The sequence below is a fragment of the Panthera pardus genome, unplaced genomic scaffold (assembly GCF_024362965.1).
Source record: "Panthera pardus isolate Hobbes unplaced genomic scaffold, ASM2436296v1 HiC_scaffold_16, whole genome shotgun sequence".
Taxonomy (NCBI): Eukaryota; Metazoa; Chordata; class Mammalia; order Carnivora; family Felidae; genus Panthera; species Panthera pardus.
Genome location: NW_026526721.1, coordinates 55,392,412 through 55,417,733, shown reverse-complemented (window position 1 = coordinate 55,417,733; position 25,322 = coordinate 55,392,412). Strand labels below are relative to the sequence as shown.

The window sequence follows — 25,322 nt, the reverse complement described above, 5'->3', positions numbered from 1 at the left end:
TGGACAGTGACATGCAGATAAATGAACCTGGACCATTTTCTTATGCCATACACAAAAATAAACTCACAGTGGATGAAAGACCTAAATGTAAGACAGGAAGCCATCAAAATCCTCAAGGAGAAAGTAGGCAAAAACCTCTTTGATCTTGGCTACGGCAACTTCTTAACACATCTCTGGAGGCAAGGGAAACAAAAACAAAAATGAACTATTGGGACTTCATCAAAATAAAAAGCTTCTGCACAGCGAAGGAAACAATCAGCAAAACTAAAAGGCAACCAATGGAATGGGAGAAGATATGCAAACGACATAACAGATAAAGGGTTAGTATCCAAAATCTGTAAAGAACTTATCAAAGTCAACATCCAAAAAACAAATAATCTATTGAAGGAATGGGCAAAAGACATGAATAGACACTTCTCCAAAGAAGACATCCAGATGGCCAACAGACCCATGAAAAAATGGTCAACATCACTCATCATCAGGGAAATACAAATCAAAGCCACAATGAGATACCACCTCACACCTATCAGAATAACTAACATTAACAACTCAGGCAACAATAGATGTTGGAGAGGCTGAGGAGAAAGAGGATCTCTTTTGCACTGCTGGTGGGAATGCAAACTGGGGGTGCAGCCACTCTGGAAAACAGTATGGAGGTTCCTCAAAAAATTAAAAATAAAACTACCCTACAACCCAGCAATTACACTACCAGGTATTTATCCAAGGGATACAGGTATGCTGTTTCAAAGGGACACATGCACCCCATGTTTATAGCAGCACTATGTACAGTAGCCAAAGTATGGAAAGAGCCAAAATGTCCATCAGTGGATGAATGGATAAGGAACATGTGGTGTGTGTGTGTATATATATATGTATATATATACATATATACACACACACACACACACACACACACACACACACACACACACACTGGAGTATTACTCAGCAATCAGAAAGAATGAAATCTTGCCATTTGCAACTACGTGGATGGAACTAGAAGGTATTATACTACCTCTAGTGAAATCAGCCAGAGAAAGACAAATATCATATGACTTCACTCATATGAGGACTTTAAGATACAAAGCATATGAACACAAGGGAAGGGAAGCAAAAAGAATAAAAAATCAGGGAAGGAGACAAAACACAAGATACTCTTAAATATGGAGAACAAACAGAGGGTTACTGGAGGGGTTGTGGGAGGGGGAATGGGCTAAATGGGGAAGGGGCATTAAAGAATCTACTCCTGAGATCACTGTTGCACTATATGCTAACTAACTTGGATGTAAATTGAAAAAATAAAATAAAATAAAAATTTAAAAAAATTATCATTGTTGGTAGCCACTAGGCAAAAAACAAAAACAAAAACAAACAAACAAAAACCCCACAACCTGCGTTATATCAGGTAAAACAAAGAAAATGGACCGTATCATTAAAAACTTAAGAAAAATTATAAAAACAAAATAAAATAATATGACGACTAATACCAACCACATATATGGTATCAACAAATATGAATGGCCTAAACCTTATGTTAATAAAGGGCAAGGAACTTTAGGTTACATCACAAAGCAAAGTTCAATCCTGTGCTATACACAAAACATGCATCTAAAATGACAATTCAGAAAAATTGAAAATGTTATTTCAAACAAATGTACAAGTATAGTGGCCCAGCTTAATATCAGTTTGGAAATCTAGGGGAAAAAACATTAAATGTCCAAGGAAGGGCATTTAATTAAACTAAAGTCTTCAATATACAATAAAGATGTATCAATTACAAATCTCTCACATCAGCTAATGTAGTGTTGAGTTCCATAAAGCAAAAACCTACAAATGGTACATGGAAAAAGAGTCAATCGTGCTAGTAATAGGAAACTTTAATTTTCTCTCAGCCTAGAAATACAAAACAATCTAACATCTATAATAATAAGGTATATATAATTGATATATACTCTGTACTCTCAAAATAGAGACTGTACTTTTTATCAGTGCTCTTGCAATAGTCACAAGGATGACTGTATGCTGAGCCACCAAAAAGGCTTGTGGAGACAACGTAACAGTGTTTATCAAAGTTACAAATGCATGTACCTTTTGATCCAGAAATTGGACTTTTAGAAACTGATTACATATACGTACACAAATATGAATTAACTATTTACAAAATTACCTATTTTACACATCATTACAACATACTTTGTAGAGTACAATATTAAGAAGACTTAAATGTTTATTAACAGGTCTGGTTAAATAATTTTTTATACAATTTATTGGAATACAATACATCTGTAATAGGAAATGAAGAAGCTTTTTAAGTACTAATGGAGAAAGATCTCTAGGATGTATCCTTAAATGAAAAAGCAAGATGCAGACTGTATGTATAATATACTACCATTTTTGCATACCTCAAATCTGTGGGGAAAACTTATTTATATATGCTTCCGTATGAGGTATAAACAGATGTCTGGAAAGATAAACAGAAAAGTAACAGCAGTGGAATGTGAACTGGAAAAATAAAGAATGGAGTAATCAGGAGATTTTTAAAAAATACATACTTTTAAAAATGTATATTGCTTCATGTGAATATATTTTCTACATAAACATCTAAAAAGAAATAATGCCATGGGGGCATAGAAAATAAAGCAATTAATTCTCCCTTGGTGGATGAGGGGGAAGTGAACTAGAAGCAAGAAAAACAAGATTATAGAAAATTGTTCAATCAAGAGATGATAAAAAGCTTTAAACAATATGGTGACTTGAGGCTAGTGTAAAATTAAAAAAAAAAAAAGATTTAAGGGAAGAAATCCACAAGACTTTATCACTGATTAGGTGGAGAGGGTTGAGGGTGATGATTAACCAAGGATAACCTAGCTTGGGTAACTGGGTGTTTGGTGATGTCACTGGTGAAAAGAGGGAATGCATTAGGAAGTACTGGTTGAAAGTGGGTGCAGGTATAAAAGGAAATAATGAATTCAGCTTTGGAAGAGTTGTCTTGAAGGGTACCAGCAGTTTATAGAATGTTCCAAGAGGCATCCGGGTCTCAAGACAGAGGAAAAGGCACCATTTCAAACTCTAAACCATCCACATCAGAAAATTTTTCAGCAGAGAGCAGAGCCAACCCTTAATCATCCAGGACTCCCAATTTCAGGGGAAATTGGAAGAGGAAAGTAAATTTTATGTCCTAGAGAATCTGGCCACTGAGCTGGTTATCACATTGGTGTTTGTGGCTCAGTAAACATTAATGGCTGTACTACACAAAGGAGGTCCAGACAGACCCCCTAACCAGGGTCTATTCCGAAGAGGAGTGAACCTGAGCATGACGTACAGGGCCTGTATTACTCTTTTATCTTTTCTCTGTGTATTTAGTCAACATCTCATCCTTTTAACGTGCCCATCATGACATCAAAATACTAGCTTAAAAGGTACTTATTTTTCAGGGAGAGCAGATGCTTCCTCTCTCTCTAGCTGTGCCTATGAGTACAATGCAGCATCCAGTTATTAGGGACACAGTTAAGGCCAGTCTACCCTCAGAAGTCCCTTGAGGCTCAGGCCTCGAGCTCTGAACTAAACAGAGCTATTGCTGAGGGTCAGGATTTAGTCCAGATGCTGGGACCTGCAAACAGGGAATAAAGAGTCTCCAGAGAAAGGGGACAGGGGCTGTGGAGACATGTTTGATACAGTGGTACCCCTGAAATTGCTCCTGAGACATCTGATCTGTAATGCTTTGACAAGTCATTGCCTTCTCTTATGTTATCCAGTCATCCCTAATCAGAACATTGCTGCAGTAGATCTACTCTGAAAGGGACCCCTTAGTAATTATCAGTGAGGGTATGCAATCTTTTTGTTTTAATTTTTATTTTTTAATGTTTATTTTTGAGAGAGAGAGAGAGAGAGAGCATGAGTGGGAGAGGGGCAGAGAGACAGAGAGACATAGAATCTGAAGCAGGATCCAGGCTCTGAGCTGTCAGCACAGAGCCTGATGCGGGACTCGAACTTACAAACTGTGAGATCACGACCTGAGCCAAAATCACTTAACCGACTGAGCCACCCAGTCACGCTGAGGGTATACAATCTTGAAATGTCTTTAAGAAATGAAGAATATTTAATTATGATAATATTCATATTGAAAGTTACTTTTACTTACATTCATCTGATGATTTTTTTCATAAAAGCCTCAGTTTATACCAACAAGAAGAATCATGGAGTTCACTACTACCTGCCGAACTTCAGCATCTAAGGTGAGTAATTAAAGTAGGATTTAGCCATTTGTGTCATGTTTCCCATTTGAAGGGTAAGACTTCATCAAGGGCTAAATGTCATCATGGTTCAGTTAGTGAAGCACTAATACATATTTTTAATTGCCATTTTTTTTCTTATTAGAGTGATACATGTTTATTAGGAAGAACTTAGAAGATAAAGTATAAATAAGAAAATTTAAATACCCATTGTCCTACTGTCTGGAGATGATGACCATTTTAAATGTTTTAATATATTTCCCATATTTTCTATGGTTTTATATATATATATATGTATATATGTAATCATATACATAGATTGCTTTAATTTATGGCTATATATCAGCCTAAAAATATGTTATTAATTCCTACATTATTCCTTGTGTTTCCTAAATGTCATATTACATTATATCCTTCAAATGTCTGTTATTATCTAAAATTTAGAGTTTAGAGGGAATATTTTTAAACTTTAGGGCTTTCCGGTTATACCAATTACACACAAGCGTGCACATGCATGCACACATGCAAAACTCTACACTTTTATTTATTCATTTTTTATTATTTATTTATTTATTTATTTTTTAAAGTTTATTTATTTTTGAGACAGAGAGAGACAGAGCATGAACGGGGGAGGGGCAGAGAGAGAGGGAGACACAGAATCTGAAACAGGCTCCAGGCTCTGAGCCATCAGCCCAGAGCCCGACGCGGGGCTCGAACTCACGGACTGCGAGATCGTGACCTGAGCTGAAGTCAGACGCTTAACCGACTGAGCCACCCAGGCGCCCCTATTTATTTTTTTTAAGTAGGTTCCATGACCTTGGGATCAAAGAGTCAGATGCTTTATCAACTGAGCCAGCCAGGTGCCCCAGAAGTACATTATTTTAGACGAGGTTTAGGGCTGACATTTTAATTTTAATTTTAATTAATTTTAATTTTAATTTAATTTAATTTTTTGAATTTTCCAATTTTTTTTTTTTAATTTTTTTTTTTTTTTTTTACCGTTTATTTATTTTTGAGACAGAGAGAGACAGAGCATGAACGGGGGAGGGTCAGAGAGAGAGGGAGACACAGAATCTGAAACAGGCTCCAGGCTCTGAGCAGTCAGCACAGAGCCCAACGCGGGGCTCGAACTCATGGACTGCGAGATTGTGACCTGAGCCGAAGTCGGACGCTTAACCGACTGAGCCACCCAGGCGCCCCATCTTTTCTTTTTTTTAATATAATTTATTGTCAAGTTAGCTAACATACAGTGTATATACAGTGTGCTCTTGGCTTTGGGGGTAGATTCCCGTGGTTCATTGCTTATATACAACACCCAGTGCTCATCCCAACAAGTGCCCTCCTCAATGCACATCACCCATTTTCCCCTCCTCCCTACCCGCCCCCCTGCCCAATCAACCGTCAGTTCTCTGTGTTTAAGAGTCTCTTATGGCTTGCCTCCCTCTCTGTTTGAAACTATTTTTTCCCCTTCCCTTCCCCCATGGTCTTCTGTTAAGTTTCTCAAATTCCACATATGAGTGAAAACATATGATATCTGCCTTTCTCTGACTGACTTATTTCACTTAGCATAATACCCTCCAGTTCCACCCACATTGCTACAAATGGCAGGATTTCATTATTTCTCACTGCCAAGTAGTATTCCATTATATATATAAACCATATCTTCTTTATTCATCAGTTGATAGACATTTGGGCTCTTTCCATAATTTGGCTATTGTTGAAAGCGCTGCTTGCTATAAACATTGTGGTACACGTGCCCCTATGTAGTTATCCATATTTCTTAACAGGCAGGTAAGATGAATACAGGATTGATAAACCCCATCCAGCCTTTAAGATAAATAGATTACTGACGTGTACGCACCAGGGAACCAAAGGCAAGTAAGTCGCTGTGGGGAGGAAGTCAGGAAGCATACCACATTCTCCGTTTGTACTTTTCTGCCATCTTTAGGATCAAAAGATTTCTGGACTCAGCCCAGCTCTGCTGAATCAAATTCTGAATGAGCTAAAACAGTGCTAAAGTCTGTTTTCTACATTTCTGCTTTTTAAAGTGTTTATTAGTAATAAGTATCACCTCATTTCATAAGGTTTTGAGGAAGATGACAATTAATTAAAAATAAGATAGCTACCAAATAATGAAAACATGTTCTTTGTTATTCAAGGAAAATACAAAAACTGAGAAAGTCAGGCCTTGGGGCCAGGACTTGAAGCAGGAGTCTCTTGCGTCCTTTGAGCTTTCTGTCAGCCACAGAGGCCAGAAAAAAAACACAGAAGGGACAGACTCTGAGGTGGAGTACGTTGCAGAAGCTAACATTATGAAGAAGTCTATGCAGAAGAAAGCAAAACCTCAACAGCAGAGACGTCCAGCAGCCCTGCCAGAAAATATCAGACTAGCCAAGAGATCTCAGGTGTTTGTTTTTCTTTTCTTAGTCACAAAATGTATAGTAATTCACTTATTCTGGAAATAGCATTGGGTAAAAGTTTTGCTTCATTTTCACATTTTTAAAGCTCTCTAATTATAGCATATACATTGTCATCTGACTTTCCAGGACAGGGTCCCAATTTCTATTTTTTCTTCTCTATTCTCTTTTGGAGGAAAAGTCAGGTGGCAAATATCAGCACATCAGCACAGTGTGTGGAGAGTTCAACCAACTGAAGGACCCCAGAAACTGCCTGGATGGGAAAAGGATTTAAAATCTGTATTTAAGAGAGACTATGCATATAGGATAAGCCTGTAACCTTGAGGATTTTGCATTCAGTGCCTTTATAGCAAAAATGCTTAGCTTTATTTCATAATCGGTAGTTACCCCTCTAGTTGAGATTCTGAAAAATAGGATGTAATGTCGATAATACAATTAAGTGTTGAGACTGATTTTTTAACAAATGAACCACCACGTAATTCCCAAGTGAGTTTGCTTCTTTTAAAAGACTCACTACACTTTTATTCTTAGAGTGTTACTCTAGCTTAATTCCATTTTGAGAACTTGCTCTTAGATTCAGCTTATAATAATAAGAATACCTCCAACTGAGTGGGCATTCACCTGTGCCAGATTCAGTGCTAAGCGGTTACAGACAATATCTCACTACCGGTTAAAATCTTTTGTTAGCGGAAATTCATTGCCTAGGTTATCTGCCTTCTTCATCAAATTTGATTTCTAATGCCTTTTTAGTCTTCCCTAAAATTAAATTTACCCTTAAAGAGTAGAGATGGGCCACCAGAGAAAATATTCAAATAAATTGCCATAGACACTGGAAGCAATAAACTGATTTGATCAGCAAATATCCACCGAACTTCACCCTGTGTAAAGATACTGTGTTCAGCACTGTAGGAGACAAGATATTTTCAGCATGGTTCTTTCAAAAGGAATTATTCTGAATAATTGTTGTGCTGCAAAAATATCTCACACATTCTTTTGTAAAATCTTTGGCAAATGGTGTATAGACTCTTAGAAAATCTTTAGTGACAGAAACTTATTACCTCCCAAGGTAGCCTTTCTCATTCCATTTTTGGGTAGCTCATTCTCTTAAAATATTTGAAGTCTAGATTAAGAATTGAAGAAGATAGATGAGGAGACTGTGGAATTCTCTATAAACATTTGAAAAATGAATTTAACCAAATTTTAAAGTGCAGTTGAAACAACTTTCAATCAGTTGAGGGTTATTTCCAATAAACTTCTAACATCCTGTCCAGTAAATACACTGAGCATTACCACTACCAGAGGAAGTGCAGGAAGTGTAATTAATTTTAACATTAGCCTAAGTAAATGGAATTAAGAGGCAGATATGCTCCATGTAAATCTTGTAATGTTTCCCAAAAGCTTGATAAGAATGGCTCTCGCATTAGCTAATGTTTTAGCTTAAATGTACCACAGTTCAGCTTTATTAACAGAGGTAATTAATTAATTGTTCTTCCTAGAGAATGGTTTTTATCACAGTCTTGTATTTCTCAGAAGTTGCCCCTTCCTTTATGCTAAACAACTTTGTCCCCCATTTCCTGAAAGCAAGGGTCCCAATAAAAATAATACTCTTATTGTTTCCTACATCTGCATCTTTTAATTCCTTTTAATTTTCTCTCGATGTCCTTTGTTAATTCACTGAGCAAACATATACTAAGCATTTATGCTGGGCCAGGTGCTTAGAACTCAGAGACTGACACAGTTCTTGCTCTCGAGAAGCTGAGAGTCTACCTTTAGCCATGCCAATCAAAGGAGACCTTTCCCTGTATCATAAATGTTTCATATCAGCTGTTTTCCCACCTTTTTAAGTATGAGGATATCTTTTCAAGAAATTACCGCAGACATCTCACATAATACTAGACATGCCTAGGATCTGTTGGTTAAGAACTATATAAAGGGGCACCTGGGTGGTTCAGTTGACTGAGTGTGTAACTTTGGCTCAGGTCATGATCTTGTAGTTCGTGAGTCTGAGCCCTGCATAGGGCTCGCTGCTGTCAGTGAGGAGCCTGCTTCACATCGTCTGTCCCCCTTTCTCTATGCCCTTCCCCTGCTCTCTCACTTGCCCTCCCTCTGTCTCTCTCACTCTCAAATAAAATAATAAAATAAAATAAAATAAAATAAAATAAAATAAAATAAAAGAACTACATAAGAGAAAGCCATCATAGATATTTTGAAATGAATGATATCTTATGTCCCCCCAGCAACATCTACATAAATTTTAAGAACAATGTGTATATCCATATGAGACATTATTTATTCAGTGTATGGGCAATAATTCAGGGAGATTGTTTGCAAACTACTACAAGCCCTTTGATTCACTGTTGATCCCCATAGTCTACAGCACTCATTTTGTGCTTAATCTGCCTTATGATAGTTTTACTTTATTGTATATTGTCATTTAACTTTTGTAAGTACTTACTTACATCATATACTTCTTGAGGGCAAATATCAGATATTGAATGTCCTATTTATCCTACAGAAGTTTGCTTCTGTGCAGAAATTAACAGAAGCTGAATAAAGGTGATTTAATGTGTACCAGTGATTGCTGCTAACTCTCATGTATTTTTTGTTGATATCCTGCCATAGGTCTCTTCTAGGGAGATGAGTAGGAAGCAGAGTGAAAATCTTGTGCCAGAATATAAGGCTTTGACCAAAGTTGAAACCAGCAACAGCGATCCAGATATAATCCTGGTGAGATAAATTTTACCAACTAAGTGACACCTTGATATTTATTCCCATTCATGAAGGTTAGAGGAATCCAAGAAGCATGTTATATTAGTACCTCAAAGTAGCTGGAACATTTAATCGAATAACCTAGTTTTTAGGTGAAGAAACAAGACTCAGAAAAGTTAGTTACAAACCCAAGGCTACCTGAACTCGTGAAAATGTAACTGGGATCGTACCTCCAGACCATTAGTCCATGATGCTTTTCGTTTTAGTTGTCAAGGTGAAAAAGCTTTAGTAGTGTATAAATTCATATAAATTATATACATAACTTGAAGGTCATCCTGAAACCTGCATGCCCAAATCCAAAGCATATGACCCTTTCTGTAATTCATATTATAGATCCTCGCCAGAAAGTATAATTCTAAACTGACTTACACTAGGCCACTGGGAAAAGCCCTAGAAAAGTCTGTTCAAGAAATGCAGATATATTTCTGTTTATTCCCCTAGATTATGTATCCCTGATTCTAACTTCAGTCATCATCAAAGAGCTATGGATCTGACTATACTGTAGATCCCAGCAGAGTTGCTTTGCCTTACTGAGCCAAGAATGAAAGAAAGCCTTTGGTATTTAGGAAGAATTGACCCAAAGACTGGCCTTATGAGGAATACTTCATCTGTGAAGCTATGTTAAAGACATCCCTTTTGTTACCTAGTGTTCTTTGTACTATAATTTAAGAGTTCATTTAGACATTAGAATTTAACGTCAGGAAAAAATCCATTCAGTGCTTCCTTTTATCAGAATATAAATTTTATTACTCACTATAGTTCTCTTTTTACCTTGATCACCAAGAAGCTTATAGCTAAACTTTAAGAATAACTGTAGTCACCTAGATATTTGCTATTTGTTGACATGATAATATAAGAGAGAGTATTTAGAAAGGGGACTGGCCTCATCATATCTGTCTTTAGGTAAGATATCTCAAAATGCTATTTGGAATTGTGGATTAAGTTTTATTTGCCAGTGAGCCAATAAGGAACATGGGTTTTCGGACTTCAGCCTAATTTCTGTGCCCATCAGCAGAAAATCATCGTCAGAAAGGACATGGTATAACAATAATGGAGGTTTTATTTAAAAAATTTTTCATTATAGAAAATTTCAGACATACTACAGTCAGCTCCTGTGTGCCCATTTCCCAGCTCTGCAGTGACCCACTCATGGCCAGTCTTGTCTCATCCACATCCCTTACCTACCCCCTTACTCTCAGGCATCACATCACTTCATCAATAAACTATCATTGTTTGAAGAAGCCATCTGAAGGATGTGATTTGTGAAAGGGTGCAGGAAAAACCTTTATATCGACAAAAAGGAACAACTAAATCCAGGTTCCGAAGAAAGGGAACACCAAAGTACAGTAGAACCTTGGTTGTGAACATAATTTGTTTGGGAAACATTCTTGTAATCCAAAACACTTGCATATCAAAACATATTTCCCCATAAGAAACAATGGAAACTCAGTTGATTCATTCCACACTTCAAAAATACTCATATAAAAATGATTACAATATTGTAATATAATACAAAATAATAAAGAAAATACAAAATGCAAAGAAAAGTAAACAAATTAACCTGCACTTACCTTTGAAAATTTTTGTGGCTGGTGTGAGGGAGACGAGAGAGGAGGGTTATTGTGTAGGACAGCTTTCACTATCACTGACGGAATCACTGCTGTCTATTGGCTCAATGGAATCTTTTTCTTTTCCTGCAACTTTAACAAGGAACTTATCCAATGACACTTGCTTTTGCCTCCTTTTGATGATTTTGTGGAAATGTGACATTGCATTGTCATTAAATAGATTCATCACTTGCACTGCTACAGCCTTTTTCAGGTAGTGCTTTTCTATAAAATTTTGCACTGTTTCCCACATTTTACACACTTCCCTAATCTCACTGGAAAAGATGCAGACGTAGACTTCTTATAAAATCTTTCAATTTCAGCCACTTGCACCTCATTTGTACTTCTCGATGATTTCCTTCTTAACTTCCACTGTAATCATCTCCTTCTTACCGCCTTTCTTTTCAACCTATTGATGCATGGGGGGCCATTGTATACCCTCGCACGATGCTGACTACAGTACAGTATAATACACTCATGCCATATACTGTATTTAATGTAACTGGCAATAAGGCAGCAGAGGAAAGGGTCTATATCTGCAGGCAGCCTGACCTAGATTGAAGCAAAGCTTTCCTAAGCTTACTCTTGTATGGAAAAACAAAGGACTGTCCATAGGTGCTTTGAATTGACAAAAAAAAATACATTAGTGCCTGTTTCAGGCACCTTCCAACGTTCTGAAAAATCGCTGATTTCTGCCAAACACTGTGGCCTGAGACTGAGAATCCGAGCATGGGAGATGATCACCCATAATCCTACGAGAGAGAGAGAAAGAGAGAGAGAGAGAAGAACCATTGGCTCAGTTGTTATCATGTGATGTTCAGTGTCACGTACTACTCATGTTGCAAGACATTGCTCATTTATCAAGTTAAAATTAATTACAAATGTTTGCTCATCTTGCAGAACACTTTCAGACCAAGTTACTAGAAATCCAAGGTTTTACTCTGTTTTCAAAAGGAAAAGGGTCAAAATTTAATCAGTGGCCAGAAAGGAAGAGAAAGCTCAACTAGTGTTGTAAATAACACCGCCTCTTTGAAGCAAACCATGATGTAGCTGCACCTGTGAGCAGTACTAGTCAAAGCCTGCTTTCCAGAATCTGGTTGGCATGTTTTCCACATGGCCATTGCTTTGTCACCTCCCTAGGCTTTGCATATAGCTTTTAGCAAGTACTTTTTCATAAATTAGGTCTGACATTTGTATTAAAATTGTTGTTGTCTTTTCATGTAATATTTCTCAAGTTTTGTGTTACTTGTGTGTGTGTGTGTGTGTGTGTGTGTGTGTGTTAGGATTTGTTTGTGCCCCATTGATTTTAGCAGGAAGTCTGTTCTCAAACTCAGTGTGTCTAATTAATTTGGATAAATATGCATTATCCACAGATGCACATTAATTTCTCTGTTTGGCTGTAGTTGCAGGAATTTCAGTAGGACATAATTACTTCTGAATATTTGTCTGTCTGTACTTTCTTAAACTCAGAAATTAAAAAATGGTTCTTCTTCACCCCTGGGCTTATACCCAGTTATCTTCTACTTGTAGTGCTTATATGTGTATGTGTATATGTGCACGTGCTTTAATTCTGACTCTGTACCTGTCTCATTTAAAGAAGGAAGGCACTGGGGCGCCTGGGTGGCACAGTCGGTTGGGCGTCTGACTTCAGCCAGGTCACAATCTCACGGTCTGTGAGTTCGAGCCCCGCGTCGGGCTCTGGGCTGATGGCTCGGAGCCTGGAGCCTGTTTCCGATTCTGTGTCTCCCTCTCTGTCTGCCCCTCCCCCGTTCATGCTCTGTCTCTCTCTGTCCCAAAAATAAATAAAAAACGTTGAAAAAAAAATTTAAAGAAGGAAGGCACTGAGGGCTAACAGTGCTGCAAAAGGTTATCACTTAGAGAGGAACAATTCGATACCATACACAATACTTCGCACCCCCTCACAATCAGGTGGTTTTACTATTTTGGTGAAGTTACTGGGGCCCTGGGCCTTATTTTCAAGTGTAATAGGCTCAGAAATATATGTTCTGTACATCAAATAGGGTCCATCTCACAGGGATGATTTTTCATTATCCAAACTCATGAGACTGTTGTATAAGAGCATAATGGCAGTTGGGTCATTTGTAAGATAAACACAGCCTCTGTCCACTTGGAAGGCACATGCTGACTTACACCATGCATTCTCACCCTTTATGCCAATCTGCATGGGCTGGCCGATTACAGGCTGACAGTTACTGGTGAGTTATGTGCCTGAATATTTAAAAGGCTTCCAGCTAAGACAGGCTGCCATATCCACCTCCCTTAAAATGCATGACAGGGCCGATGTTACCAATGTGACTAACGCTAAAAGGGCGCTAGCCCAGCACCCAGGCCCTGTGTCTATCTGTGCTCCTAGGAATGTATCTTCACAATGTATGGAGAACAGGTCCATGCTGATAAGCACATTCTTTCTTTGGTTGTGTCTGTCAGTCTGCCTTTTGAACGGATTTTTTTCATATTAACGTACTTCCTTTTTCTCTCTTCCAAATTTTGGGCTCGCCTCACTCTGGCTGTCCTCCTGACAGTTGTGCAACTTTGAAATGGCGAGAATGTTGATGGCTTTTCAGATCTCTGTCGAATCTGACATTGCTGGTTACTGCGGCCATGGTATCCCTCGTCTTCCCGAGACCTCTCATCTGTGGCACTCAGCCTTACCACTGTTTCACCCTTTTACCTGACTTCTTCCTCCACTCCTTCTGCCTCATTCTTTTATTTATTTATTTATTTATTTATTTATTTATTTATTTATTTACGTTTCTTTTGAGACAGAGAGAGACAGAGCATGAACGGTGGAGGGGCAGACAGAGAGGGAGACACAGAACCGGAAGCAGGCTCCAGACTCTGAGCTATCAGCCCAGAGCCTGACGCGGGGCTTGAACTCACGGTCTGTGAGATCGTGACCTGAGCTGAAGTCGGACAGTTAACCGACTGAGCCACCCAGGCGCCCCCCTCTGCCTCATTCTTGATGGAATGCTCCTCATATTCCTTTCTCTTCAAGGCCTATGGTCTATTGAAGCTGTTTTTTAGGAAAACATATTCTTTTGTTTTCTTTTCTCACTGAGATAATCCTCATTTTCTAGTCATTTTTAATGTTTGTCTCTGTGTTCCACACTGTGTCTCACATTTAACATGCTCCCAAATCATTCGTGTGGCACTTTGGGTTTCGTTTTCCTTATCTCCAGTTGCTTTTCTGATCATGTAGTTCACTGGTGTTGCCTCTGTAGCCTTTTTTTCCCATGTTGATATTAATTTATACTTGGCCTGTTAGCCAGTGCAGTCCATGCGTTTTCAAAGTCCACGCAATGAGAGTGTTCTTGGTAAGACCTTGCACGTCATCTGGCACTGTGGAAGTCTCCAACTGGGATTCAGTTAAAACTCTATGCATTTTCTATAGATTAAAAAAGTGTCATGAAAATAATGAGGAGTTTTTTAAGAACATTTCAGACCTCTCCAAAATGCCCAGGTAGCCTCCCCATTGGACCTTTGGGGATGATACGTGTTGGGCTATCTGTTTGCACTGCAGCAAATTTCTTTTGTTATTTTTCATGAGCTTGTCAGCTCAGCTGCAGTTCCCTCCACCACTTCAGGGTAGCAAATGTGATCCAGATTTATTATCTCTGACCCTGTAAGACTGTATTCTTCTGAAATTATGCTGTGCGTGTGCCTGGATATGTTAGTTTTAGTGGGATTAGCCTTTCTTTCTCTGTGGCCATGATGAAATTGAGGCCCCGTGCTTCACATATATCATCTCATCCAATTCTCTTTTTAACTTGAGGGGTAAGTTCTCTTTTCATCCCCATCTTAGAGGTGGGGAAAATAAACTTGCTCAGAGTTACACTGCCAGGAAGTGATTACCTTGAGCCCCAGCTGTTCAGCTTGAACTCTCAGTTTCTTCACTGCATCTCCTTATGACTTCTCTACTTGTCATCCATATACTGTCCCCCATGTCCGTTCACCCAGCCCATTCCACACAGGTTGGTTGGAGTACACAAATACACTTGACTCAGGGGTGAGGATTTCTAGGTACAAATAAATACTGCATTGATTAATAATTAGCATTTGGGCTTATACAGGTTTCCTAAGTTCCATAGATGGGCCTTCTCCAGCCAAAAGTCTTGAATTCATTTCAAAAAATCAATCCATCCTCCTTGCCCACATTAAGCTAACTTCCCTTTAGCACATTTCCCCCCCTTATATACCCTAAATCTGACCTATCCAGTAAAGATCTTTTCTGCTTAAGACCTGACTCTAATCTTTCCTGTCAACCCGGAGTCACATAGTAATCATCAGGATCATCATCACAGGGATGATTCCTGGAAAGGAGAATCTTTTCCTTGTCCAGGGCTATCACTTGTAGTAATGTGGTTGTGGTCCTAACTTGGCCATCAACCCCTTCCATGAGCTGGCATTGCCTGATCTTTGGCCTCCAGAGAATTCTATTATTTTTCATCTTCCATGCTCAAAATACGTCCCTGCCCTCTCTTTTGATGAATACTGGATATTCTGAACTCCTTCTGTCTCAGGCATTTTGAATCCTACGTGTAAGGTTCAAAATATCTCCTAGTTAACCCCAGATGGGAGGAAGAAGAAATTCTTTTAGGTGACCTCTTATAATGCACTAGCCTCTGTCAGGGGAATCAATGTCTGAGTGAAGGTTACCACAGTTTTGCTTTACCAGAACATTGCCCTGTGGTACTATTGTAATTAAAAGTTTGTCTAAGTTCAATTAAAAACTCTGGTCCCTTGCTATGTGATATATTGGCAGTTCAGCTTTACTCCAGGCAAAATTTTGGCATCTGAACTCCATACCATCCCAGTGCCCTTCAAAATGAAGCCATCTGATCAGCTGTAACTACCCTATGCTTAGCAGAAGCAATAAAAATAAAAGCAAAGCAGTGGGACTAGATTACCAAGCATCCTAGCAAGGAGGTCACCGTCTCAAGTTATCATAGCAGATGAGATGTAAGAAGAGACTGTACAGACTAGGTGTCCTAGGGTGTCTGTTCTGAAAGGTGACTGGGAAAATTAGGCTGCCAAACTCCAGCAGATTGTCAGGAAAGGAAATGATCAGTTTGAAGAAACTTTCAAAATTCAGTAACACCAGGGGAATAAAATTACAAATGCCAACAGTAAGAGAAGTTGAGTGGGAATAATTTTCTGACACTCAAGTCAGAGTGATAAAAGTACCAACTTTTTGTTGCACGTGTCTATGCTTTTATTCATCTTGGTGGAGTATGTGTTCCAAATTGACATTATGCATATTTTCTGACTCTAATATGAAGCAGCATTTACCGCCTTCCTGAATACTGGTATTTGCTGTTTTTCCAAATTTTATAATAATCATTTTTTTGTGTGTCTGCTCTGAATATCAGTAGCAAAGCTAGGTTGCTCAGACAGTGAAAGAACATTTGTTGTGGTTATTTCAGGTTAGGTTAGACCTGCCTATTTTTATTTTATTTTATTTTATTTTATTTTACTTTATTTTATAAGTTTATTTTGAAAGAGGAGAGGGGGTGCCAGCGGGGGAGGAGCAGAGAGAGAGACGGAGAGAGAGAATCCCAAGCAGGCTCCACACTGTCAGCACAGAGCCTGACACAGGGCTCTATCCCATAAAATGTGAGATCATGACCTGAGCTACAATCAAGAGTTTGACACTTAACCAACTGAGCCACGTAGGTGCCCCCTAGACCTGCCTATTTAATAACCAGGAATAATACCACCATTTTGGTTGGACTGACTTGAGTCTTTTTGTCCTCTGTGGCCATTTCAGTCATTTTTGGCTTGCACCTGTCCTCAAGCACAGATTGGCAGATGGATTCATTTCATTTTCTGCAGACACTTTAGAAAACTTACTGGCCAGATCGTCGTTGACAGATGTGTTTCAAGAGTTTGGCAGTGGAGTCTCTGTATTTGCTATGAAAGAAGTAACCTCTATTGTCTAGCCCAGAATGTGGCACTCTCTGGGGCTAAAGAAAGATATATGAATAAAGGAATGAGTGGGTGGAAGCATCTTTCTGTCTCAGAACTAAGTCCTTTACCAGTTACACCTGGTTAGCATTTGGGGGCATCTTTCAAAAGAGGCTGATTCCAGCTCAGGAAAGTCATCAACCGGCTGTGAATCCCTAGGGCCACTGACAGGGGCTCCGTGGCATGTCACAAAATCTGGGGGACATCTGGAATAGCTGATGAGTTTCCAGTGTCTATGTCTATCCTCTGTGGCAGCCAAACAAGACCAAACCACGGCACCCCAAAAATAACAGTTAACAGCGCTCTGTTTGGTCAGCAGTGCTATATGACAATGAGGTGAAAAGATGACTCAGCCGCAAAGCAAGTAGAGAGAGAAGAAAAACAACCTGCATAGCCAGTCCCTAAATCAGCTGCATTCACCCTAAATATGTATCATTTTTCCAACTCCTAATAGAAATTGTTTTTCAATGGGAAACTGCTCGGGTATCGCAAAAACATGATTTCAGATGATCGAAGTTGCCTTACCTTCAAAAACAGGCCATTTCTTAGTTTTCCTGGTTGATGATGTTACCATTGCTTCTATACGAACTTGTAGAATGCTGTGATTGTTGCTAACGGCATCAGAAATTTCACAGGCGGAGCCAGCTCCTTTATGAGATACAAACCAGAGCTGCCCTGAGGGCTTCAGAGGAAAAATGGTCTATGCTCACTCTCCACAGCATAATTCATCAACTCACCAGCAGACTTGCAACAGACACAGAGTCAGTATATGATACAGCCAGCGCCGGACCTAAAGGAAAATCTCTTGAGCAACTTATGAATCTGAATATTCAAGTGCCAGTGACTGCCAGCAACCATGAACGTTAAGACGAATGTATTGAACAGTACTATGTTAGAGATTTTGAGAGACACGTGTGAAAAATATATGATACTTGCTCTAAAGGAGCAGGAAAATTGGAAGATAATTTTACAAAACCACGTGTTAGCATTATTTTACGGAACGTTGACAGGCTCTGTGCTCTGACAGACCCAGGTTCAAATTCAAACTTACCTGCCGCTTGTCAGTTGTATCAACTTATGGTCTTCTGTTTTCTTGTCTATAAAATGGGAATAATAATACTATCTACTTTCAAGGTTTTTATGAGAATTAATGTGATGATTTGTGCACAGAATGAAAATAGTTATTTGTGTTATGAAAAACATTTTTAAAAGCCATTTTATGAAGAGGGAAAATTCAAGCCTTAATTGGTTGGGCCAGGAGATGGGAGTAAAGAATGAAAATTGAGAGAATGAAATCACTTTGTGGAAGCAAAGGGAGAGCTAGAGGGGATGTGTGTGAGGGGTTGAGGGAAGGAAAAGGGTAATCCCGAAGCTGAAAACCTGGTGTTGTGGAATTGGAATTGGAGAGGCTGGAGGGGAAAGTGTGGGGAGAGAGGTGAGAAGGCAGGCAACGGTTGAGGAAATAGATATAGAGGTGCTTCATGGTGATTTGAAATTGATTTTTGCCGTGTATCACCATTGCTTCCATTTCTGAACACAGTCTTCAGTAAAGTCTATGTTTATTAATGCTTCATAGAGATGGGTTTGTTTTTGGGAGATGGACCCAGGTTCTGCTCTGATGTATCATGCAAGAATCAAGGCTGCTACGGGATCCCAGTCTTGTATGGGTTACATAGATAAGATGCTTGGCTATTAATAATAATAGAAACTGTAATTATGATTCATAGTTTCTCAGAGAAAGGAAGAAATCAGTATGGGCTGGAGTAAATAAAAAGGAAAGAGAAGGACTTGCATTTGTCTTGAAAGGTGGGAAGCATTTACAAGAGGGAAAGAGGGAAAGGCACACCAGATAGAACTGCATGGGCAAAGGTGGCCAAGGTGTGGAGGCAAAAGTGTATGTGGTGCTTCTAGAAAATTCTGAGGACAGCCGTCTGGTTATAGCAGAGGGAGTTTGTTAAGAAGTACTGACATTATGTTCTGATAACTTAGAATAACATTGAGAAGGGCTTTGAAAGCCAGGTAAAGAGTTTGAACTTGAGGTAGTAACCAGTCAGGATCTGTGGGTACTTTTTGAGAGGGAACATTTAACCATGGAGATTTCACTTAGAAAACTTGATTCGGGGGTGCCCGGCTGGCTGGCTCGGTCAGTGAAGCGTCCAAACTCTTGGTTTCGGCTTGGGTCATGATCTCATGGTTTGTGAGTACGAGCCCCACATCAGGCTCTGTGCTGATAGCATGGAGTCTGCCTGGGATTCTCTGTCTCCTTCTCTCTCTGCCCCTCCCATGTATGCTTTCTTTCTCTCTCTCTCTCTCAAAAATAAGTAAACTTTTTTTTTAAATTAAAAAAAAAAAAATGAACTGGGTTGTGATAAAGCTGCTGTACTCTACTGGGCAAAGGAGAAACTAAAGACCAAAGAATCAAGTCTCATCTGCTGCCTAAAGATTGTAGTATAAGGATGACAAGGAAAATGGAACCATTTGGAAGGAAAATGAGCAGAAATTGGAGAGGAGCATGGGAGACTAAACAGTGACAGAAGTTTTGAGATGGCAGCCTGGAACAACATGTTATTGCAAATAGGAAGAGAAGAGCTGACCAGGGGATCTGAGTGGGCAAATGTGGGACTAAAGATCTGAAGTTTCAGCAAAATGTTCCAGTGCAGGCACCCTGAAGTCAGTTGGAAATAACTGGAGCAAAGATGAAAAGTTAGGGTTGATGATGCTGATCAGGCCATTGTTTGCATAAGGGTGAAAGTTTAACCCCCTGAAATTTTAACAGGTTCATTGAAGGATTAAGTGTAGACAGAAAAATTCATGTCCTAGGAGATTTGGGACACAGAAGGCTATAGAAATCAAGGGAAGAAGGAATTGCAAGGGACTTCTTATGCTTCCCCATCTCAGTGAATGGCCTCGCCATTCATAGTTACTCAGGCCACAGCCTGGGAGGTATCCTGAATTCTCTCCTCCTTTCACACGGGGGTGCTCACCCTCTCAGCCAATTGTGCCTAATCAGCCTTTGAATGGACCCCCTGTGCTTTCCTCCTCTATAGCCACCACCCTGACTGATTCACCAACATCTCTGTCAGGGCCACAGCAATGGCCCTGTCAATGATTTCACTGCTTCTGTTGGCCTCCACTGTCTAAAAATCCGACTGTTTCATTTAAAAGATAAGTCAGATCACGTCATTCTCCTCCTCCAAACCCTCCAGTGGTTTCTGCTCACACTGAGAACAGAATTCAGTGTTCTTGCTGTGCCCTCCGAGGCCCTAGATGACCTAGCCTGACCTCCTTTGCATTCTCATCCCTACCACTTGTCCCTTCATTCATTCCACTGTCGCCACCCTGACCTTCCTTGACCGCCAACTCCTTAAGCTCATTTTTGCTTCCCTGACTTTTCCTTGGCTGTTTGCAATGCCTGGACTCCACTTCCCCCAGCAACACGCATGTACTGTCAAGACTTTCTTTGATTCTGTGAGTATACTGAGTGTCAGTTACTCTCCTAGACATTGGGGATACAGCAGGAAGATAATGGGCCATGCTCCCCATCCTCGTGGCGCTTCCATTCTAGTGGGGGCAGTCAGACCACAGACAAGACAAAGAAGTAAACTGTGTGGCAGGGTAGATAATGGTAAGTGCTAAGGAGAACAGTAACACAGAGGAAAGGGTAGGAGGTGTCAGTGTCGGGCGTGGCGAGGGTGAGTACAGTTTTTCACAGAGTTGGCAGGAAAGGCCCGACTGAAGGAAGTTTGAGGAAAAACTAGAAAAAAGTTGGAGGCACAAGCAAATCAACAGCAAACAAACCAAAGACATTGAGAGAAGAGGGTACCCGGCATGTGTATGGAAAAGTGGTAGAGGGGAGAGGTGGAGGATGCAGAGTGAGAACACCAGGGTCCGGAAAGGCAGCGGGGCTCAGGTGTGGTGTACCTGGGCTCTTGTCTTTCTCTTGCCCGTGTTTCTTTTCTTCACAGAACTTAACATAGCTATCTTTTTATTTACTTAACATCTCTTTTTTCCCCTCACTAGAAAATAGCCCATAAGGCAGGACTTTGTATTCTTTATCATAACAGTGTTTGACCCATACTGGGAACTCAATTTTATTGAATATATTTATGGATGAAAGAGAGGAGCCTAGAACATAATGTTTACTATGGAAGAGTGAAAACAGAAAGGGCCTTTGAATTTATTTTTAGATTTTTTTTTTAATGTTTATTCTTGAGAGAGACAGAGCATGAGCAGGGGAGGGGCAGTGAGAGGGGGAGACACAGAATCAGAAGCAGGCTCCAGGTTCTGAGCTGTCAGCACAGAGCCCGATGCAGGGCTCGAACCCACAAGCCATGGCCTGAGCTGAAGTTGGATGCTTAACCAACTGAGCCACCCAGGAGCCCAGAAAGGGCCTTTGAGTTTGGCAGGAAGGCGTTACTGGTCTGGTAGCGTTTTTGGGTCCTTGATAATAGTAAATGCTTGTGGTAGACGTGGGAGGAGCAAAGAAATAGAAGGAAAGAAAGCAGAAAAAGGGATACCAACCAGTTCTTAAACATCCTTAACAGCTGAATTAGATAAATGTTACACAGCTGGCTGTGGTATGTTTTTTTTTTTTTTTTCCCTCTAACTTATTTATGATTTATTTATCCCCTTAAATAGATACTTCACAAAATTGAGCATGTGGTATTATGCTGATCCCCTGCATCCTTTGGAGAAATGACAAATCCCACTCTGCTCATTGTTAACATAATTTTAATTAAGGGATCTAAAACCCCATGTTAAGACTTGACTATAATCTCATTTACTATGTGGGAGGTGTTATCAGTTTCATGACTGAGGTAAAATCTTAGGAAAGAGATATCCCCAAACTGCAGAGTATGAAACACAGTTAAGCCTAAGAGACTGGAGAACACTTCTTTAATGAAATGATGTATATGAAAGAGCTTTGTAAGTAGTATCAAAATATACAAATAGTGTCATTGAAAAGACAACTGCCTGTCTTATTGTCTCAACTTGAAAAAATTCAGACCTTCAAAGCCACAAGTACATTGTAATAGAAGACGGCATCCTACGAACTCAGATATTTACACAGTGTTATTTGAAAGGAAATACTGTAGGTGTGAATTGTTTATCCAAAATCTTTCAAGCATCTCTATGCCAAAGAATAAAGAAAATACGAGAAAGGAAAAGAAAAAAAGAAAACCTCTCCTGCAGTACAGATGGGAAAGCTTTGTTTGGGTACCATTTTTTGGAAGGAGGGGACATATCTGATGCTCTCACAGAAACAGCCGCTACAAGGCAGGGCTCAAAGCAGGGAACTAAACAATAAAATGCAAAAGCAATTAATTTCATGAGGCTGTGCTGATAACACCACCAACAAAAGTTCCTTACTGGGAGTGCTGTCAGTTTTGTTAATCTTGGTTGCTTCCGTCTTGTCTGATTTTTATCACAAGGAAGAGGTACCAAAGAAAATGAACACATTCCAAGCAGGATTATCATGGATTACAATAAAGTGATTATATAATTAGAGGCATCACATCGTTCCTCTTGTCAGCTTATTTTATGGTTGCTGTTATGCTGCTTATAAACTGGTCAAAAATGTTTAGTTCAAAGTTAGAGGCACTTAAAAAAGCATGTAGATTTCCTGTATATATCAGCACATTAAAAGAAAACCTTAAGTTTTATGATACATCAGAGATAAATAAGATGTACATTTTAAGGTCATTTTGCAAAATCAACTTTAAAAAATATGTGCGCTTTATTTACTTCTGGGGCACAAATTTTTTTACAGTATAAGTACAAAACTATTCTGAAATGGACAAAAGCATCTTAGAATCAGTTTTATTTATTTGCCCTTACCTAACAAGGCTTTTCTTTTGATGGACTTGAGTGAAATAGAAACAGCAATGATGGACAGCCTCAAAGGCCTTCTGTTGCTAGGCTACATGTGTGCCCATTTAACCTGCTTCCTGATGGAGCACAGTTTCCAGAGTGCCGTGTAAAATATATGCCTGTGTTTCCTGGGAGGAGAGAAAAGGTGGGAGATAGCCTCTCCCTCCCATGTCTGTTTGGCAGGGCGGAGGGTGATTGAAAGGCGTAGGACACAGACACGGTGGGCAAGCTCCAGAAAGCCAACAGCTCCGTGCCTTCCATGAGGTCATGGACGTGGGGACACAGTTGTGTCTCAGCACCTGTTCGGTGGTCTTCAGATCAAGGAGCTTTTGCCTTACCCCTGCCTTCTCCATTTTTCTCTTCTACTGCCTGTTTCCCCACCTTCTCACAGATTTGCAAAATACACAAAGGGAACGTTCTGGGTCCATTTTCCTGAAGGGCATAAACTAACTCTCTCTCTTTCTGATCTAAAGAAGTACATTCCCAAAATGTAAGTTTGTCTTGTGTGAGCCTTGCAAAATGGGTCTTCAGGATTCCCAAAGCAATGGCGGACACGGCTTCTGGATGGCACACTGTTCCCCTCAGCTCTCACAACTCCCACTTCCCCCACAACCCAGACAACAAACACCCACACCCACCCACACACACACACACACACCCTTACTCTTAAGTGCCACCCACTCTACTGGCTTTAACACATTAAGGCTCCACAACCCCTTTTAGGCAGATTTCTAGGAATTCGGTCAAATGACCAGGCGACCCTTCTGTCAACACCCAAGTGTAATCCCCATCCCCATCCATGTCTTCTTCCCCATCATACTTTGGGGCCTCAGGTCCCAGGCCGCAACCTCCCCAAGGTTTTCATTGCACTGATTGTACTGATGTACATTTCATTGCGTGACACTGATTGACCTCATGCTCTGTGTCTGCTCCGTATGGACCACAAGTGTGATAAGCCTCCTCAAAACAGCAGAGGCTCCATCATTGCTCCTGGTGAATCAAATACTTGGCTTGTTTGTTGGAGTCATTGTTACATTCACGTAAGATATGGATTTTTAAAAATATATGTACAGATATTGGTAGAAGTATCAAAACCCCTATATAGAAATGGCAGAATTATGTATGACAGTTTTGATGTAACCATTCTTGAGATGCACACCAATATAATTTTCTACAGCTCACATGATTGTCTCCCTTCACAACATGCACGTTAACTGTACCCCTGGCCTCTCTCTCTGATGTGGGCACTGGTACTTAAGGTCATTTTGCACCCTGTGATATATCCTGTATTTTTGTGCAGCTTTAAGTAAACAGCTTGTTTTTCAGGTTTTAGATAAAAGTGACACTGATCTTTCATTGAAACAAGAAAAAAAGGAAGTTTCTCTTATGAAAAAAGGTAAAAAAAAAAAAAAGAATTCAGTTTACATCTATTACATCTATTAGCTGTAATGTTTGAGTTGTTTTCAATATGACTTATGTGGAATGTCACAAGTTTGGCAACAGTTTGGATTTTAAAAAGTAACAATTGGTTGTTCCAGAAGTGGGAAGAGGGGTGGGAAGAGAGTAAGCTGCCAATCTCATGTGATTTGAAGGGCCAAGGGACACTTTGTTCCTAAGAAGGGGGCTCCCAGCACTGCCACACAGCCTGACGTCCCTCACAGTAGACTCATATCACCCTCTGCATTGAATTCTGTCTAGAAATTTGGAAAGAGTTGATATGAGCTCTTTAATTTTCAGACTGTATTTTGAAAATTATAATGACATTCCTCCTCCTTCAGTTATTTACTCCTTTTCCTGCTTTTCGTGATTCCCTTGAGATCACAAAGACTAGTTCAACACCCACATTCATTGGTTCCTTTACACCCATGGGATGTGCTTTCTCTCAGGTGAGAGGCTTGAACTTTTTTTAAACTTAGAATTGCCTTCTTATAATATTCAATCCCAAACAATGTCCCAGGATAGAGAAGCTGGAAGCATCCTGGACTCAAAGTTTTGTTTTCTTAGTGTCTGCGTACTACTATGGCTAACTCTTTTATTATGTTATATTGTTGTCATTGTACCATTCTCTGTTTTATATTAATATTATACCATCGGGCCTAAGCAGCAAGTCTGTCATTTTCATTTGTCATCTTCTTATTCTGAAATAAGTTTGAAAGCCGTTCTTAGTCTCTCTAGTAAATCTCAGCTCATTTTGGCTATTGTTCCCAGTCCTTGTTGTATCGGGGTCCTTGCCATCATTGTGTGTTCACTTTTGGTGGTAAGCTCTCCCTTCCTTCATACTTTGTTGCTTCGGTAACCTAATCAGTCACTCACTCACGTCTTTATGTTTGAACCCATTAGTGAGATCCCTAAGAAATCACACTTTGTTTTTTCTGTTTCATCTTAATTAGGATAATTTGCAATCCCATAATCAGGATTTCTTTTGTAAGGCTCTCTTGATT

At 39.6% G+C, this 25,322-nt stretch overlaps 1 protein-coding gene across 1 annotated transcript in view; it reads left to right on the top strand.

Moving 5' to 3' along the window:
• The window catches only part of MORC1 (MORC family CW-type zinc finger 1), a 162,134-nt gene that overhangs the window by 115,681 nt on the left and 21,131 nt on the right, over positions 1–25,322 (top strand). The window contains exons 18-21 of the mRNA XM_053903323.1: positions 4,170–4,235; positions 6,392–6,637; positions 9,272–9,376; positions 24,208–24,277. Coding sequence (XP_053759298.1) covers positions 4,170–4,235; positions 6,392–6,637; positions 9,272–9,376; positions 24,208–24,277 — 487 coding nt within the window. The remainder of the gene's footprint in view (positions 1–4,169; positions 4,236–6,391; positions 6,638–9,271; positions 9,377–24,207; positions 24,278–25,322) is intronic.